This window comes from Elgaria multicarinata, chromosome 8 (genome assembly GCF_023053635.1).
Source record: "Elgaria multicarinata webbii isolate HBS135686 ecotype San Diego chromosome 8, rElgMul1.1.pri, whole genome shotgun sequence".
NCBI lineage: Eukaryota > Metazoa > Chordata > Lepidosauria > Squamata > Anguidae > Elgaria > Elgaria multicarinata.
Window position 1 is genome coordinate 91,246,895 of NC_086178.1, and position 17,539 is coordinate 91,264,433.

At 44.4% G+C, this 17,539-nt stretch overlaps 1 protein-coding gene across 1 annotated transcript in view; it reads left to right on the forward strand.

Moving 5' to 3' along the window:
* SGPL1 (sphingosine-1-phosphate lyase 1) overlaps positions 1-17,539 on the forward strand; it is a 58,932-nt gene that overhangs the window by 33,601 nt on the left and 7,792 nt on the right. Inside the window, exons 7-11 of the mRNA XM_063133008.1 lie at positions 6,500-6,588; positions 9,125-9,230; positions 9,406-9,504; positions 10,942-11,091; positions 15,548-15,786. Coding sequence (XP_062989078.1) covers positions 6,500-6,588; positions 9,125-9,230; positions 9,406-9,504; positions 10,942-11,091; positions 15,548-15,786 — 683 coding nt within the window. The remainder of the gene's footprint in view (positions 1-6,499; positions 6,589-9,124; positions 9,231-9,405; positions 9,505-10,941; positions 11,092-15,547; positions 15,787-17,539) is intronic.

Here is a 17,539-nt window from a genome sequence, read left to right on the forward strand (position 1 = left end):
TAAAAGGCGAACATTTATTGAATACTCAGTCATAAAGGACATAATTTTTATTCATTTATTTACTAAACACAGTAGACACTGATGTTCTACTCTGCATTCAGCTTGCCTGACCGCAACTGCTCAAGCGTAGGGGCCAAGGGGCTGCAGCTCCCAGCAGAGAGGCTCCCAGAAGAGCAATTCGTTTTCGTTCCTGCAGCTGGGAGCAATGGTGCTCTCTTGGAGGCAGCGGTTCTTTGGCGTGGCAGCGGAACAGCTGGAGGGGCGTTCCCACTGCATCTGGATCCCTCTCTGGATCCCTTCTCAATGCCCCCCTCAATTCTGTGCTTATTGCTTGAGACTTTAGGGTGTGCCTGGGCACATCCGACACACCCCTTGTGCACACCTATGTGTGCGGGGGGCATTTCCTTTTCTCCTGCCCTTTTGGCCACTGCCTTTTCTCCCTCTTTCTTGCTCCCTGCCCTGTGGGCTGCCACGGAAGGAACAGCTGGCACTTGTCAAAGGTCTGAACTGATCATTCGGAGAGGGCTCGTTCACCCTTGGGTATCTTCAGTGTGTTGAGAGTGGGGGATGAGTGGAAGAGGAAGAATAAGGATCTGATTTAAGTGCTGAGGCATCGGACTTCAAGTGGCAGTGCATGAAGGCTGCTAAGCGCCTTTTCTGAAACATTGCTACTACAGTTGGGTAGCGATGCTGTGCCACAGTTGCTTTGCTAGGTCGACCCAGTTGTGCATGCTTCTATGTGATTAGTAGGTTTCTGCCGCTGCCTCCCTCTTTTCCTCTTACTGTGGCCAAGGAAGAATGTCCAGAGCTCCCAGACAATTATATCTACCTGGGAGAGGTTGGAGCCAAAGACAACCCTCCCGTCACCATGGCCAGGACAGCTTGTTTTCCTCTTCCCTTCCCTTAAGCTTAAGTAGGTAAAGTGAATCCAAGCAAGCTAGGCAGGTGGGAAGAGGAGTCTCTCTGTGTTTGCCAGAAACTCGCACTCAAAGCCTCAGGTCCAGGTTGAAAGAAGATAGTTAACGTAGTTCTGCTTCCATAGGTGGGGAAAGGGAAGCAGACAGGTACTTGAAAAGAAAACAAATATTAACAAGCTTGCTAACCTCTGCTAAATGGCTGGAGCAAGAAGTACAATGAAATGGTTGTAGTCAACATGCATAGTGTCTTTGGATGGCTGCTGGTGGTAAGGCAGGTTTCCCTAACCTAGTGGCCTCCAGAAGTTTTGGACTACAACTCTCATCAGCCCCAGACAGCATGGCCAATGGTCAGGAATTCTGGGACTTGTAGTCCAGAACCTCTGGGGGCATCAGGTTAGGGAAAACTGTGGTAAAGTGATGAGACCAAGAATGCGGGGATCTTAGTTAATTTTGATGATTAGCCAGGGAGCTAAGCTAAACATCTCAGGTATCCATGTTTACCCAATCATTGACAGTCCTGTAGCCAGGAACATTCTTTTCTCATCATTTTGGTTCTAGGACAGAAGTAGGCCACCTGGTGTTCTCCAGATGCTTGGATCGTGACTCCCTCCATCCCATACCATTCGCCTTGCTAACCAGGATTTTGGGAGTTGTATTTGGAGAGCACCAGGTTGCTTTCCCTTGATCAAGATGGGCTAGAAAGGTATTAATTAAAAAGATGATGGCTTTGGCTGTCAGGGCATCTGGAAGCCTAGGGAAAGGTATGTGGTATTCTCAGTGGGCTGTGAATGCTAGCTGTCCCAGCCAAGGATGCTAGTAGGTTTAAAAAAACAGGCACTGAAAGGCAGCTCAGTGTTATAAGATGATGGTCATTTTGCTGTTTTGCTGACCAGCTGAGGTTGGGTGCTTCCAATTAAGCAGAAATGCATGTGACCAATAACCCAGCAAGACAGCTACTACTAACCAGACACTAATAGTTATTACCTAGATCTAGATACCTTGCAACTTGGTTAAAGTTTTGTGGGCAGCAGACTCCAAAGCAGTAGCTTGGTCATTCTCTTGCATTCTCTAGGGAGGAGCTGTCCATAAACAGCAAAGATTTGAATGGAAGATAACAGTTAAAAGGACTTTTTCAATGGATTTTATGTTGAGCAGGTAATATGACGGTTAAGCGACCCCTCTTTTTACGCTGATGTGCGGCTTAAGCTACCTTCTCCAGTGATCAGTATTCCTTTGGCTAGCCACATAGTTGTTGATTGTTAGAATTTATAAAGCCTTTTCCTTTAAAGAGCTTCATATATATTTGTTGCGAATCCTTACAACAACACTGTAAGGTAGGCCGGTATTACAGGTGGGCTGAGGCTGAGAAAGAGCAGCTTGCTAGGAACTTTGCAGCTTGGGACGCAATCCTATGCATGTTTTGGAGGTCCCCCCCCTGTCTAAACATGCATAGGATTGCACCCTTGATTCTTTTAACCCAGCCTTCCTCGACCTGGTACCCTCCAGATGTTTTGGACTAAAACTCCCAGTGTTCATGGCCATTGGGCCATGCAGCTGGGACTGATGGGAGTTGAAGTCCAATACATCTGGAGGACGCCAGTTGGGAAAGGCTGTCTTAACACTCTGTCACATTAACCTCTAAGTGCTACAATTTCATTTTTCACCAACTTACAGCAATACAACTTTCAAAGGAGCCCAAATGCCATTTATCTGAATCAGTTCTTATCTGTGCAGCCTTTATTTGCTGAGTTTGACAATGCTGAGTTATTCTGTTTGACTTTTGGCCACATGTAGGGATAGAGATAAATACACTTCTTTTTTAAAACAACAACAACAGCAACAACACCCTGTTACAATGCTTATGAATTGAATAGTGCCACCCCTATTAATATGTTTTTATTCTTGGTGTAAATTTATGTCAACTAAAATGAAAATTGTTGAAAATGGGAGCGACCTGTTCTTTAGATGACAGTAGACCGCTGATACATGAAGACAGAGCTCCTTTTCCCCCTTTCTTTTTTTGAATGGCTCAACTTGTTTTTCATTACGTAGAATTTATGAATTTCAAGGTCATGCCTCTCAATACTTGGACCTGGCATTTGTATATTCCAAGGCTTAGTAAGCTTCTCAATCCCTTGGAATTCTTCCCAGCTGCAAAATCCCAGATGTTTATCTTCTTCACTGGGTATATGCCAGTTGTTTCTCTCTAGCCTCCTTGTAAGTAGGCATACCACAAATCTTAGTATGGAGTGTACATAACAGGGTGTTGGTGGAAGAGCTGAGGGAGCAGAGCTGCAAAAAGATCCTCAAGCCCTTGTAATTTCCTTGTAATTTAATACCTTGAAACTAATCTTGCAGATCTTGTAATGTCTTGAGGTCTGCAGGAAAAGAAATGTAGCTAGTATCCACCAGACATCAAAAGCCATTGAGCAAGCATTCATTAGTACCCACTGATGAAACCTCTTCTAGCTTATTAAACAAACAAGTGAGGACAAGTAAAAAGGGCATCTCCTCAACAGTATTATTATTGCAAGGCCAAGGAATCTCAGGGTAATGCTGTCATGTTTACTGCATTGGGTTAGTATATCTGCTTGGTGTGCCTTGCGGAACAAGGCAGCTTGTTCTGCCACCCCCTCTTTTCCTTTATAACTTGTTGCTCCCAGTTTGTAGAGCAGACAGAGATCAAGGGGGTACAACCCTGATGCAGCCCTCATTGGCGCTTCCAATTTGATACTAAACTGGTTTTCCACTCTGATGTTTGGTACAAAATATGTAGAGGTTGTTAGAGAAATACTAGAGTCATGTACTGTCCGAACTTTGGCTAGATATTCAGATTTTTCCAGAAATTTAGGCTGTGTGTGACTCTAATATTTACTTTATCTGTAGCATAGATTTGCTACCATCTTGTGAATATCCAACCCAACCCTGAAGATGACCTACTTCTACAGTACTGGTCTATCATGATGAAAAATGTAGCACTGGCCCTTGTGCTTGCAAAACCCTTTCTTCTATTGCAGGGAAACTTTTCCAAACCCTTTAGCCCCAGAACCAAAGAACACTCCACTTACCCACAGCTGTAAAAAGTCCCCTTTCTGATAAGATCCCTCAGAGCCAGGTTAGCATCTAGAACGGGTGAGTTGAAGGTAAGCTCTCCAGATGTTTTGGACTTCCAGGAGCCCCTGCCAACATGGCAGTGTTTAAGAATGCTGGGAGTAGAAGCTCAAAACATTCCTACATCAGACTCTCATAGGTCCTGTAGGAAGTATTCAAGGGCCACATAAAAGAAATGGGGTACTCTCTTGTCAAGGAAGCAAGTCAGAAAAATTCTGTGTAGTGGGACTGGCAGGCTAGCATAGTATGGCAATGTTTATATTGCCTGTGATATATAATCCTATTTGAAAGTTTGACAGCGAGAACCACTGTTGATCACTAACCAGTGAATGTAATGTTTCAGTGGTATATCCAGACAATTTATTTTAATTAATTAATTACATTTCTATACCACCCAATAGCCAAAGCTCTCTGGATGATTCTAACCACAAAATACAGCATAACATACAGTATAAAATATAATGGCTTAAAGCTGTAGTATAAAAGTGCAACCAGAGTAAAACCTAGCAGCAGTACAATTGCAGTTTTAAAACAGCAGAGCTAAAAACTGGAATGCTGAAATACTAAAAATGCTTGGGGAAATAAAAAAGGCCTTCACCTAGCACTGGAAAGAACACAAGGTAGGCGCCAGGCATACCTCTCTAGGAAGCTTATTTCATAACCAGGGTGCCACAGCAGAAAAGGCCCTTTTCCTGGTAGCCACCTTCCTCATTTTGTTTGGAGAAAATATATGGCATTTGTGTCTGTTGTGTCAAAATGACGTTGTTGTTGTTGTGCCTCAAGAACTAGGAAAAGTACAATGGTTGAAGGAAAAGAACAAACCTTACTCACATGCTTACAATCCAAAGAGACATGAAAGGAAGAGTTTTGTGCCTAGTATTTTTTTCCCAATTAAAAAATAAAAATAAAACCAATAATGGATATGCCCACCTCTTATCCCTTAAAATAATATAGTTTTCTTGAGATTATACATTAAGCTTTTCCTTGGCCTTGGGTGTTGATATCCAGCATTTGAACAATATCCCCAAACAATGTCTGCCTATTTTTTGGCTCGTCGCGTCCTGAGCTTCCCTCTTGTCAATGTGGGGTATTAATTAAAGGGAACAAGCATACATGTCCAAAAAGCCAGTCCGCTGCTCCTGAGTCACTGTGCAAGAGTGAGAGAGGGGGAGAGGAAGTGTCTTGTGACAGTGATTCACATAGTCTCAAGTAGATAATAGCCTGCATTAGAAGGCAGACAACGGACAACTGATTTGCAACTCATTAAGAACTGGTTAGAAAGAGCCTTAATTGAAACTGGTTTCTGAGAGGTGTGCAGTTTGCTTTTCGTAACATTGTGCCCACAGTATCCCTGTTTAGCATTAGATAGACTACTTAACTCGGGAGGTGAACAGGAATGGGGCCACGCTGAGTAGCCCTGCCCTCTGAGGTTGTGTGTGCTGAGGACCTCTGCCCAAAGGCAGCTGCATGTATTGTCCGGGGGTGGGGTAGGAGAGTTTTGCCCTTACAGCTGTATATGTGGAGGCTACCACATGTACAGGCACCCTGAGAACGCAGGGTTCCTGCATGCACGGAAGCTTCTGCGTGTTTACTTGTATGTGCAAAGACACCCCACCCACCCTGGGCAACCATTTGCAGTGTACACTCAGTCTGTGGTGGGGCTACTTGCTAATGTCACTAATGTCACAAAGTAATTGATGGGACAGAAAAATGAGAGACCTGCAGAGGGCCTTGGCCGGCCCCCTTCACTGAGAGAATTTTTGTCGAGACTCTCAACTCCTTTCTTCCATTTTAAATTGTAGAATTGTGTCGCAAGATGAGCAATGAAATCTTTAAAATACAAAGCAACACTTTTTGCGTTCTAAATCAGGTAGCTGAAATGTTTAGAGTTGCTCTTGAATTAGAAGGAAAGAAAGATTGATGTTGGGTCCACAACATCAGGCCAAGAAAAAAAGTTGCTTATCAAATTTCTCAGCCAACTTTCTAAATAAATCTCAATTTCTCTTTCTCAATCTGCTTTAATGCTTCTGTCTATTTATTATTATTTCTTTATGCTGACAGGTCTGTGCCTGAAACACAAGTCATCTGAGTCTTGCCTGGCCAGAAAAAGGCCATTTCACAACTTCTCTTTTCAGTTTCTTTTTTGATGACCCTGCTGTCTGGGGCTAATGGGAAGTCCAAAACATCTGGAGGACACCAGGTTGGGAAAGCCTGCCATAGAGACTCCTAGCACTGGTGGCCTAGAACAGCCTCCCCCAATTTGGTTCCCTCCAGATGTGTTGGACTGCAGCTCCCATCATTCCCAGCTAGGCTGGCTTAAAAGATTCTACTTGCTGCCTTTCAGAATGGGAATTTTTGAGATCTAGGGACTAAAACTAACTTTATAATAGTATGATACTGTATTCTTGTTTGTTTGTGGTCATTGAAGTTATTGTTTATTTATTTATTTATTTATTATTCCTTCTTAACAGATGACTTCTGGTGGGTCTGAGAGCATCATGTTGGCCTGTAAAGCCTACAGGGACCTGGCTTATGAAAGAGGAATCACATCCCCAGAAATGTATGTAGCGCTCTCTCTCTCTCTCTCTCTCTCTCTCTCTCTCTCTCTCTCTCTCTCTCTCGTTCTCTCTGCCTGTGTTTGGAGGTCATGATAGGTTTGTTGTGATTGGAAGAAGCCTTGCCTTCCATCTTTGGCTTGTGTGCTCTCCCGTCCTCCTCTGCTGTGTCCATGAGGAATTCAGAAAGCAATCACTTCAGTTTTTGCTTAACTGCAGTTTGTAGAGCTGTCCAAACTTGACAGATGGTGGTTAATTTCAACTATGGTTTGTTTGAAACAAATCAACTTCAGCAATGATTTATGAAGCTAGCTTGTGTCAACACAGCATAGGTCGAGTTCACACATCACAACACCCCACCATTTTTTAAAAAAAATTGTGGGTTGCCCTGAATGAGGCAGCCTGCTGGTTGTCATCAACTAAACATATGGGAGCATTAAATAACCCAGGGATGCTTCATCCCTGGGTTGTTTAGAGTTGTGTCTGAACTTGGATCTGTGACTTGTCTCTCCCCCTGCAAGCCAGAGAAAGAACCCATGGTTTGTTCTAGGGTTGTTTATCTGGCTTGTTGTGGGACAGACAAGCCAGAGGCCTGGATTCAAATGCAATGCTAAACAACCCAGGGATACAACATCCCAGGGTTGTTTAGCTGCTTCCACTTGTAGGCTGTCTTGTGCACAGCTACCCAGGATTTTAAAAAATCCTGCGTTATTGTGACGTGTGAGCCAAGCCATAGTTAAGATTAACCACAGTTTAGGGTTTGGTTGACATGCTTGACTGTGGTTAATCTAAACGGGAGGTAGAAGCTTCTGATCTCCTCATGACTGTGTTAGAGGAGGAGAGGAAAGGGCAGGAGGACACACGAACCCAGGGAGAGGCTCATTTCTGACACAATCAATTACAGAGAGTGACTGTTGGTTTGCTCCCTTTTGCTCCCTTTTCACTTTTGCCTTGAAGAATTGGCTTGCAGGGCTTGAATACTTACCTTCTATACATAGCATTTCGTCAGTATTTTATGGCTCACTTTCCGCTACCACTGATCTTACTAAAAATAGATTACATTATACCCTAGACATCTCAGCCTTCATCTTCTCCTAAGCAGAAGTTGTGGACCTTGTACACAGGTTTGGATTTTCTCAAGAAAATTGTAACATGCCAGTGACACTTCTACTCGTCCCCCCTTCAAAGAAAATAGTTAATTTCTTGTTAATTTAACTAAAATTAGTGACAGCAGGTCATACGTCTAACACACTTCATTTTTCATTATTCTGTATGTATGATTGATCTTTCTTTGGCATGTTCCTGAAAGAGGAAGCATTGATCTAGAAATGATTTATGTTTGAAGAATACAGGTCCTTCTAATATTTTAACACTAATTTGCTTAGGACAAAACACCACTGAAAAATCCAAGGCCGTCTTCAGGCACTGCCATCTGCTGGTTATTTTATAAGCTGCATGCTTTCTCTTAAGAACATAGGAAGAGCCATGCTGGATCAGACTGAGGGTCCATCTAGTCCAGCATTTCTGTTCACACAGCTGTCGACCAGGGACCCACAAGCGGGACATGGTGCAACAGCATCCCCCTCTCATGTTCCCCAGTAACCAGTTTATGTAGGCTTACTGCCTCTGATACTGGCGGTAGCACACAGCCATCACGACTAGTAGACATTGATAGCCGTCTCCAGGAATTTATCCAACCCCCTTTTAAAACCTTCCAAATTGGTGGCCATCACTACATCCTGTGGTAGCAAATTCCATAGTTTAACAATGTGCTGCATGAAGAGCTAATTCCTTTGCTTTTACTTTTCTAGTCATCTGACTTTCGGAACAAGTGTGAGACACGTCAGTGATAAACTTTGGGTGGTATCGCTTGTGCTTTTTCCTTTTTTGTTTCTTGGTTTGTCTTTCAAAATATTGATACAAAGTGGCAGAGGTTTTAAAAGCACAACTGTGAAATGTCCTCTGGATGCATCCAAAGGCTTGTGTGTATCCAGGAGGATTTTATTTGTTGTTTTAATTGTCCTGTGTTCAGCTGCCCCTTCATAAAACCCCTACATTACAAAAGCTGCTTGCCTTTAAAAAATGTGTTGATCCCGGTTTGGGGCAAGTCAAAACTCCATGCTTGACAGGTAGAGTGAGATGTGTAGTTCTCTAGAGCAGGGGAGGGCAGAAAGTAAATCTCCAGATGTTTTGGACTTCCCAGCAGTCATGACCATCGGCCATGCTGGCAGGGGCTTCTGGGAGCTGAATTCCAAAACCTCTGACGATTTACCTTCTGCCCACTCAGACTGTTGGCAATATCTGTCCCTTTGCTGCGCTATTAAAATGGTTAAAGGAAGGGAGGAAAGGCTGGCTCTTTTTGCCTCCTGATCCCCCCACCTCCCAACTTGCAGACAGTTCATTGGGTGAGCAAATACTCTTTCGGTTCTCCTTTTGATTTTTGTACAGGAGAGGAGGGCAGGTAACAAGAATGGCATATGGATTATGAACAGCCGCAGACCATTCTCTGACAAAGTGTTGCTTTCTGGGTTTTTTTTCCAGGTTGATTCCAGCGAGTGCACATGCGGCATTTGAAAAAGCTGCCAGTTATTTCAAGATGAGGGTTGTGCATATTCCATTGACCAAAGATATGCAAGTGGATGTTAAGGTATCACCTTGATATTTCCAGCTGTCTACTGATAGTTGAGCCTGGGCAAAATGATGGGATGTCATTTTGGGGACAAATTTTGTCTTTTGAATCGTTTTCCTTGATCTCCTTGAAATTTGGACGATTGGCTTATAGAGTATATTGATTGCCTAATCATCTCTTCTTAATTTTTCAGGCTATGAAGAGAGCCATTTCCAAGAATACAGCCATGTTGGTTTGTTCAGCACCCCAGTTTCCTCATGGGATCATAGACCCAATTGAGGAGGTAGCAAAGGTAACTTTTCCTGGTGTTGTTTTCACATAAGTCCTGAAGGTCATATTCATTTGAGATCGCCATTGCTGGCTGTAGGAGGGAAAGATCTTTAAGAAGGTTTTCCCCTCTTTCCATGGCCCTCAAAAGGAGAGCCTGGTATGTGCACGTATCCAGTCTCCTTACATAGCAGCAAGTGTCCATGAATACAAAGTGTATGGCATTAACATGTGCAATGTAGAGTGCTGAAATTGCTTATCCTGATGTAGACAAATACAGACCCAGGTCTTTGGAAAGCAGTTGCAAGCAGTTCAGTGATCACTCTTTTTATGGGCTTGCATCTTGCCATTATTGGCTCTTGCTGTTACTCAGGTTCTTACCAAGTGTCTGTCAAAATGGTCACCTGGCTCCTGAGCCATGCTGTTTCCCGAACTAAATCAGGCCTGCGTGCAGATAGTCTAGTGTAAAGAAAAAGATATGGCTGTGCTACACCGAACACAACACAACATGTACTTTCACCTTGTTATAGATATCAGTTATGTCTGTTAGAAACTACGCCTTAAAAAGAAGTCTCAGTGTAGGTTTTGTGCACAAATTTATGCACTCAAGGTGCTCTCATCTCCTCCTCTCTCCATTGTCTGGCTTATTGGTCTAGGAATTTGAGAGGTCTTGACAAGCCCTGTCCGGGTCATGGGAGTCAGTCTGTCCATTAGTAGCTCTGTGGTAGAGTCCCTGCTTTTCATGCAGAAGGACCCACATTCATTCTGCAGCATCTCCAGGTAGGGTTGGGCAATGCTCCCATCTGAAACCCTGCTACCAGTCAGCGTGCTTTCTACTTAGATAGACGGACACATGGTCTGACTTGATATAAGGTCATTCCCTATGTCCCATGCTGCATAAGTATCCTGCAGATGTCCAAACCTGAGATGTCCAAGCATTCAGTTTCAGTAGGAGCAATCTCGACTTTGCCACTGAAAAGAAGACATGAGAAACACATGTCTTCTTTCCTCTGCAGGGAGGATTTCTTGTGGCCAGTTCTGGACTTGAAGCAACCCTGTACTGATGATGCAAGTTGGTCTCATTAGGGTTAAAGCAGACAACAGTCTGGATATTTCAAGTAGAAGGATTTGATAGTCCAGTTGCCAATATCCTGAGCCACTGGTAAGGGCCTTCCTACCTGCAGCCCACAGCTTCAAATGGTGCATCTCTTAGGGAAGAATGCTTGGACATTTCCAAATATGGAAATGTAAAATACACTGGTCCTTTGAGGCTCAAGCTCTGCAAGTCATTTGCTTCTATTGCTTTGCCTTCCCCAACCATGTGCTCCCCAACACAGACTGTTGTTGGCTTGGCTGAGTATGGTGGGGGTTGTAGTCCAACACATCTGGACCTCACCAGGTGGGGGAAGAATAATTTAGCTTTAAAAAAAATTAAACTAGTATATTCCTTATCTTGCCCCAGCTTGCCCTGAAATATAAGATTCCTTTCCATGTGGATGCCTGCCTAGGTGGCTTTCTCATTGCCTTTATGGAGAAGGCTGGTTTCCCTCTACAACAGCGTTTTGATTTCCAAGTGGAAGGCGTCACCAGCATTTCTGCAGATACCCATAAGGTGAGTCAGTTTGGGACTCTGGCTTGAGTTGATCTGTGTGCATTCTAAAGTGGATCAGATGTCTTTCCTCTTCACTGCTTCCCTATGAGATCTCATTTATCCTAACGTTGTGCAGTACGGAAAGGCTTTTGCGCTGCATAAGTATCCTTCAGATGTCACTGTCATTTGTCTAAAACTGCAACCCCCAAGCATATGTACTTAGAAATGAATTCCATTAAAAGTGATAGAATAACTTCTGAGTAGACATGTTTAGGATTAGGGTGTAAAGGTAAAGGCAGATGCACAGTAGTAGATTTCCTATGTAACTGACAGTGCAAGAAGGAAAGGAGTGGGCATGAATGGAACACCACATACATTCATCTGACATATTTTATTTATTGCATTTATATCCCACCTTTTCCCCCCCAAGGAACCCAAGGTGGCGTACATAATCCTCCTTCCTCCATCATTTTCACAAGCTGACAACTGTGCCCTTGAGACCGCCTCAATTTAAAAAAGAAATTCTAATTTCCTCTCTATAGACTGCCAAAGCTGGAAGGCTTTGTATTTTTTTATTTTTTTATTTTTATTATTTTCAAAACTTAAACATACATCAATACAATGACAATAATAAAAAAATACATAAAATTGAATAACCTTATAACATTTTCTAATTCATATTTTAACATAATCATATACCACAAAGTGTACCCCCCCACCCCGGGATCTATTCCTGTTTCCAGAATCTCATTGTTTCTTCTGGAGGTGGTTTCCCACTCCCCTTAGATAAAACATATTCTAGGAACTGTTTCCAAATTCCCTCAGAGTAATTCGTTTTTGTTATCCCTCTTCTTACTTTTATATTACATGTTAATTTATCATTAATAGCAATATCCCATATCTCTTTATACCAATCTTCAACAAGACAATCTCCTTGGATCTTAGCTGGAAGGCTTTGTAAAACTAAACATTTTAAATGTCATTATTTTGTTAAGTCAGTATGAGATTATTAACTTGCAGTTCCACCCTGTGGCTCTTAGTAGAAGAGGTTTGAACCTGTCTGTAGAATTCAAGCTTCATGTGATGCTTACGTGTAGATTTCTATGGGGAAGTATCCAACACCGCTGCTGCGCTTAGCATAACAGGAACTAGTGCTTCTTCTTCGGGGTCTCTGTGCATCAGACGTATGGGCTCTGCACCTACATGGAGCTTCGTTTCAGGAACTTTCTATAGCTGAAAATTTTGGTGGGACACCCCCCCCCCCCCCGGCCAGGTCCAGTCCCTCAGTTCTTCGATTGCCTTTGTGGTTACTTCGTGGGGAACTCATTCGTCTTTGGACTGCAGTTTTTTGGCTGAGATTTCATCTAATTTTTCTTCTATCTGTTTTTCGTTTTTTTTAAAAAAATCCCTCTTTTAATTTGATTTTTTCACAAACGGCAATTGCGCCTCGCCTCTGAGGGCATATGGCTCTTCGAGCACCATTTAGCAAATGTACACATTGTGGAGGAAAGTTAATATCTGCTTTGCCTTGGTGAGGGACGCAAGGTTGAGGCTTGTCAATTTTGTCAAGCTTTTTCTAAACAAAGTGCCACTGAGCAGACCACCTTAGATCTGAGTTGTGGAAGGTGATCCTCTTGAGGAGGTGGATCAGAAAAGAGCAGTCATGCCGGTCTCTGAAAATCAAGAGATACCCTTAGCTGATCCTTCTGTGATGGCTGGTTTCGCACTCTAGACATAGGGGTGAGGACTACTCCGGGTCAGTCGCTTGCTTCTTTAATGACAAAGAAAAAAAGAAAAAAAAGAAAAAAAAAGACACTAAAAGCAACTGAGCAGAAGAAGAAGAAGAATATGGTTGGAACACTTTGGCCAACGCCCTTCAAAATCTCTTAAAGATTGTACTGACACCTCCCACAATACTGGACTCACGAATACCAGTGAGTTGGCATCAGTTGATACCAACAAATGACTTGGCACAGATGGCAGAAGACTTGTCAATACAGACAGTTGATGTGATACCGATGGCCTTGACCTCCGAGGGCGAAATCTGAGATTCCTCGCTGCAACTGTCTATGCAAAGTATGTCACGACAGCCTCGCTCTCCCCAGAGGCTTTCGTAGAAGCTCTCCAGCGTCGGGCGTATCGCCTCCATATCCTCTGGACTGAGGATGAGATTGATGAGACTTGCCTGACTCGATGTGGTCTGCTAATTATCCTCAGGATTCAGGATATCATCCTCGCTATGTTGATGACCGACGTCAGTCTTGCTCACCAGTATCCATTTGGGACTGTCAGTTGGAGTGGTCCTTGCCGCCGAGACCTACATATTATTGGGGAATTGACAAATGCGTGCATGATCCTTACCATTATGCTTATGCTTACCTTCTCCTTGACATCTGTCTGTCCCTTCGGCATTGATTTCTTGACCGCTTCAGGAACACATTTTTGTGCCTTCACGGGCACCGGCCAGAGCACCACTGGCTTCATCACAAAGGCCACCGTCATCTATCATGCCTCCCCCTCTCAACAGCCAGATTCGGTCCTTCGGCATGCTTGTCATGCTTGGTTACGATCTGGATTGAAGATTTATCATTCGACAGAACGGGACTGTTCAATGCAAAAACAGATGAGGCAATGGACTCTGTCCAAAAGGCCAAAACAGTAGCAAAGACAATGGGCCTGAGTCCATCGTCTCAACAGTTTAAGCCATGGAGATGGTTTCAACAGCCGACTTACCAGCAGTCTTGTTTTCCAAGTAACCATTCTTCCTTCGAGCCACAGCAGCAACAATCCCAATCCTAGAGTGAACAGCAACATTCATCTTCCAAATTCTGACTTGTACGCTGAAAGAATGATGTCAAAAGATGTGTCGTATTCAACTTTGATTTACCAGAGTTTTCAGCCTGACATTGAACGCCAGGACAACGTGACTTCGACTACCAGGAGCGGTTGCCAGATTGCTTGAGTGGTGGACTGTGACGATCAACCTCTTGATAGGGGTTCTATTCCATTGGAAATAACCAACAAGAGTATTGACAACAGAGTCTTCCCTCTTGGGTGGGGTGCACATTGAAAGGATCTAATGATACAGTGCAGATGGTCGGATAGAGAGAAGAAAGCTCATATCAATTTCCTGGAACTGCTTGCTGTCAAGAAAGCACTAAAAGTCTTTGTTTCCAAGCTACAGAACCACCATGTCCAAGTAACATCAGACAACACCACGGTGGTCTTTTATCTTATGCCCCTTCATGCCCCTTCTATGCCAATCCTCAGGACGTTACTGTCATCTTTTACATTGAGATCGAGATCGACTCTATCATCCCTACCTTGATGCTCTACGTTTTCCATCTTGACAAAGTTTTGTTACCCCCAGATCTCCAGTTTTTGCCTAAAGTCGTCTCAGATTTCCATGTGAATCAAGACATTATGTTGCCGGCATTTTTTCCATCTCCTTCACTGCCTTTAGAATCTACTTTGCATTCACTGGATGTCAGATGTGCACTTGCATTTTATAAGTCACAGACTAAGAGTTTTAGGAAGTCTCATCATATGTTCCTGTGTTATGGAAAACACAAGAGAGGGTTCCCTGTATCTGTACAGACTCTCATCGTGGATAGTGCAGACCATTCTGTTAGCTTATAAACTAAGCTTATAAACCTGGGAGTGGTGTCGACATCCACAGCTTTTGGCCAGGGAATTTCTCTTCCAGAGCTGTATTGGGCAGCAACATAGTCAAGACTGATGACATACATTGGATGTTCGATCAAGAGAAGAATCCTTCTTTGGAAGGACAATCCTTTCTTTAGTTTTACGATGAGACCACCTACTCACCTCTGGTAAATGAGCTCGCTAATTGGCCGTACAGAATGCACAGAGACCACGAAGAAGAAGGAGGTGTTGCTAACCTATAACTGTGGTTGTTCGAGTGGTCATCTGTGCAGTCACACAACCCTCCCACCATCCCCACTTTGGTGTCGATACGTTTTTCCCCTGGATGCTGAACTGGTGATGTCAGTCCCTTGGCTCAGAGGCCGCAATGGAGAAGTGAACTGAAGGACTGGGCAGGAACTCTCCTAGACATGCGCAGAAGGATGGTGGGGCAGGGTTCCCGCCAAAATTCTCAGCTCTAGAATATCCCCCAAATGAAGCTGCACGCAGGCGCAGAGCCCAAATGTGTGCCTGCACCGGATGACCACTTGAGGAACCACAGTTACAGGCGAGCAACCTGTCTTTCTTCAAGCCTGGAAAGGAACAGAACTGCGCTCTCTGGAATGGAGCAGGTCACTGGAGCTCCTTTTTGTGAGCTCCGTTAGCTGGTGACCTTCTGAAACAAGTGTTTCTGCTCATTTCCAATTGTTTGAGAACCACTAGCGTACAGTTATGGTAGCGGTACTCTCGTGAGTATGCTGGCAGAGTTGGATACTGCCCACGAACACTTGCTTTTATTTTACTACTTGAATTCCTATCTCCTTCTTTGCAGTATGGCTACGCTCCAAAGGGCTCCTCTGTGATAATGTACAGCGACACAAAGTATCGGCAACACCAGTTTTTTATTTCTCCTGACTGGATAGGAGGGATCTATGCCTCCCCTACAGCTGGTGGTTCCAGGCCTGGTGGCCTTATTGCAGCTTGCTGGGCGACGATGATCCATATAGGAGAAGATGGCTATGTGGACGCCACTAAGAGCATAATTTCAGCGGCACGATACCTTATATCAGAGTAGGTAGAAGGTTTTAACATTTGCTCTCTTATTGTACCTCCTCACTTCCACTCCAAGATGGCCCCTTTCAGCAGCACTCTTGGGCTGTTTTGCAGTATCTGGACATAAAGGGGTCCAGATCCTAGAGATCACCAGGAAGCAGTATTTGGGGGTGGGGGATAACTTTATTTATTTATTATTTAAAGTATTTATAGGCTGCTTTTCACAAAGTGATTTACGTTCAAATAAATCAAACATCCATTGAAATTATGTAACAGGAAACGCAGGGTACGGGAGTCGAGGAGGGGATCCTTTCTGAAAGCCTGATCTTTTTCCCTCTCAGGTCCAGACGTTCCTTGAGCAGTGGTGGTCAGGGGAAGGAGGGAGGGAGGGAGGGAGGGAGGGAGGGAGGGAGGGAGGGAGGGGACTGCCTCAGCTGGAATGCTGATCTACCTTCCCCAGCCTGGTGCCCTTCAGATATGTTTGGGGAGGGGGCGTAGCTCAGTGGCGGAGCCCCTGCTTTGCATGCAGAAGGTCCCAGGTTCAATCCCCGGCAACTCCAGATAGGGCAGGAAAACCCCTGCCCGAACCCCTGCTGCCAGTCAGCGTTGACAATACTGGGCTGAGATAGACCAATGATCTGACTCAGTATAAGGCAGCTTCCTGTAGAACTCCCATAGTTCCCAGCCAGCGTGGCCAATGGAGTTGCAGTCTCAACACATCTGAAGTGGGGAAGGCTGAGCTAGATGGTTGGCAGCTCCCCAGCCTCTCCTCTCCTCTTCCTCTTTGGCATGATTGGAACTCTCTCCAAAAGAAGGGTCAGAGATAACGTCCTAGTCCAAAGAGCAACCCCTTTCTTGCCATAGAATCATAGAATAGTAGAGTTGGAAGGGGCCTATAAGGCCATCCAGCCTGCAGCAGAGGTGCCAGGAAGGGCATATGGAGTTTTAGGATTCATAGGACTGGTGTTGTGGCTCTTTTGGTTGACTTTGTCATGTTATTGCCTTCTCTCCAGCTCAGTAGACTGGAGCAACTTTCACCCAACCTGGTGCCCTTCAGATATTTTGGATGTCAGCCCCCATCAGCGCCCCCAGCCAGCGGGGCCAGTGGTCAAGAATGCTGGGAGTTGTAGTCCAAAACGTTTGGAGGTCACCAGGTTGGGCGAAGGCTGAACTAGAGGCAAACCCAATCTTAGTGCAGGGTTGCACACTAGAATGGAATTACCTAAAAACTTGGACTGTTTAACGCACCAGCCCTGAAAATGTGCCATCACTAAATTACACCAAAGTCCAGGAAGTTGATTCCTCTGTTGTTTAGAACTTGTGTGCTAGACTAGATTTCCGTCCTAGATCTTAGTCATGGTTCCTCTCCCCTTCAAGAGAAAAGAAAGGAAAGTGCCCTTCACCAATCCCCAACCCCCAAATTTGGTTTTTTCCCCTGTCTTTTGCTATTCGCCTGTCTTTGCACAGCTTTTCCCCCCCCAAGAGGAGCCCTGTGTGTGGGATGCAAAAATAAGTTTAAATAAACTCACCAAACTCTGCATCCAAACTCCCCCACCCAGCCATCCCAGGAATGGCGAAATTGCTGCCACCCCGTGCAGCTCTGCTTGTGGACCCGGGAGGCCGCACCTCAGGGTTGTCCTGGGACCATAGGAAAACTGGGAAATCCCTGGGTTCAGTTATCACAGGGAAAGTCTGTGGTTGTCCCTGGTTGACACTGGGATCCCCTGTGCGTCCTTTGGCTGCACAGGGACAACCTAGAGACCACCCTGGG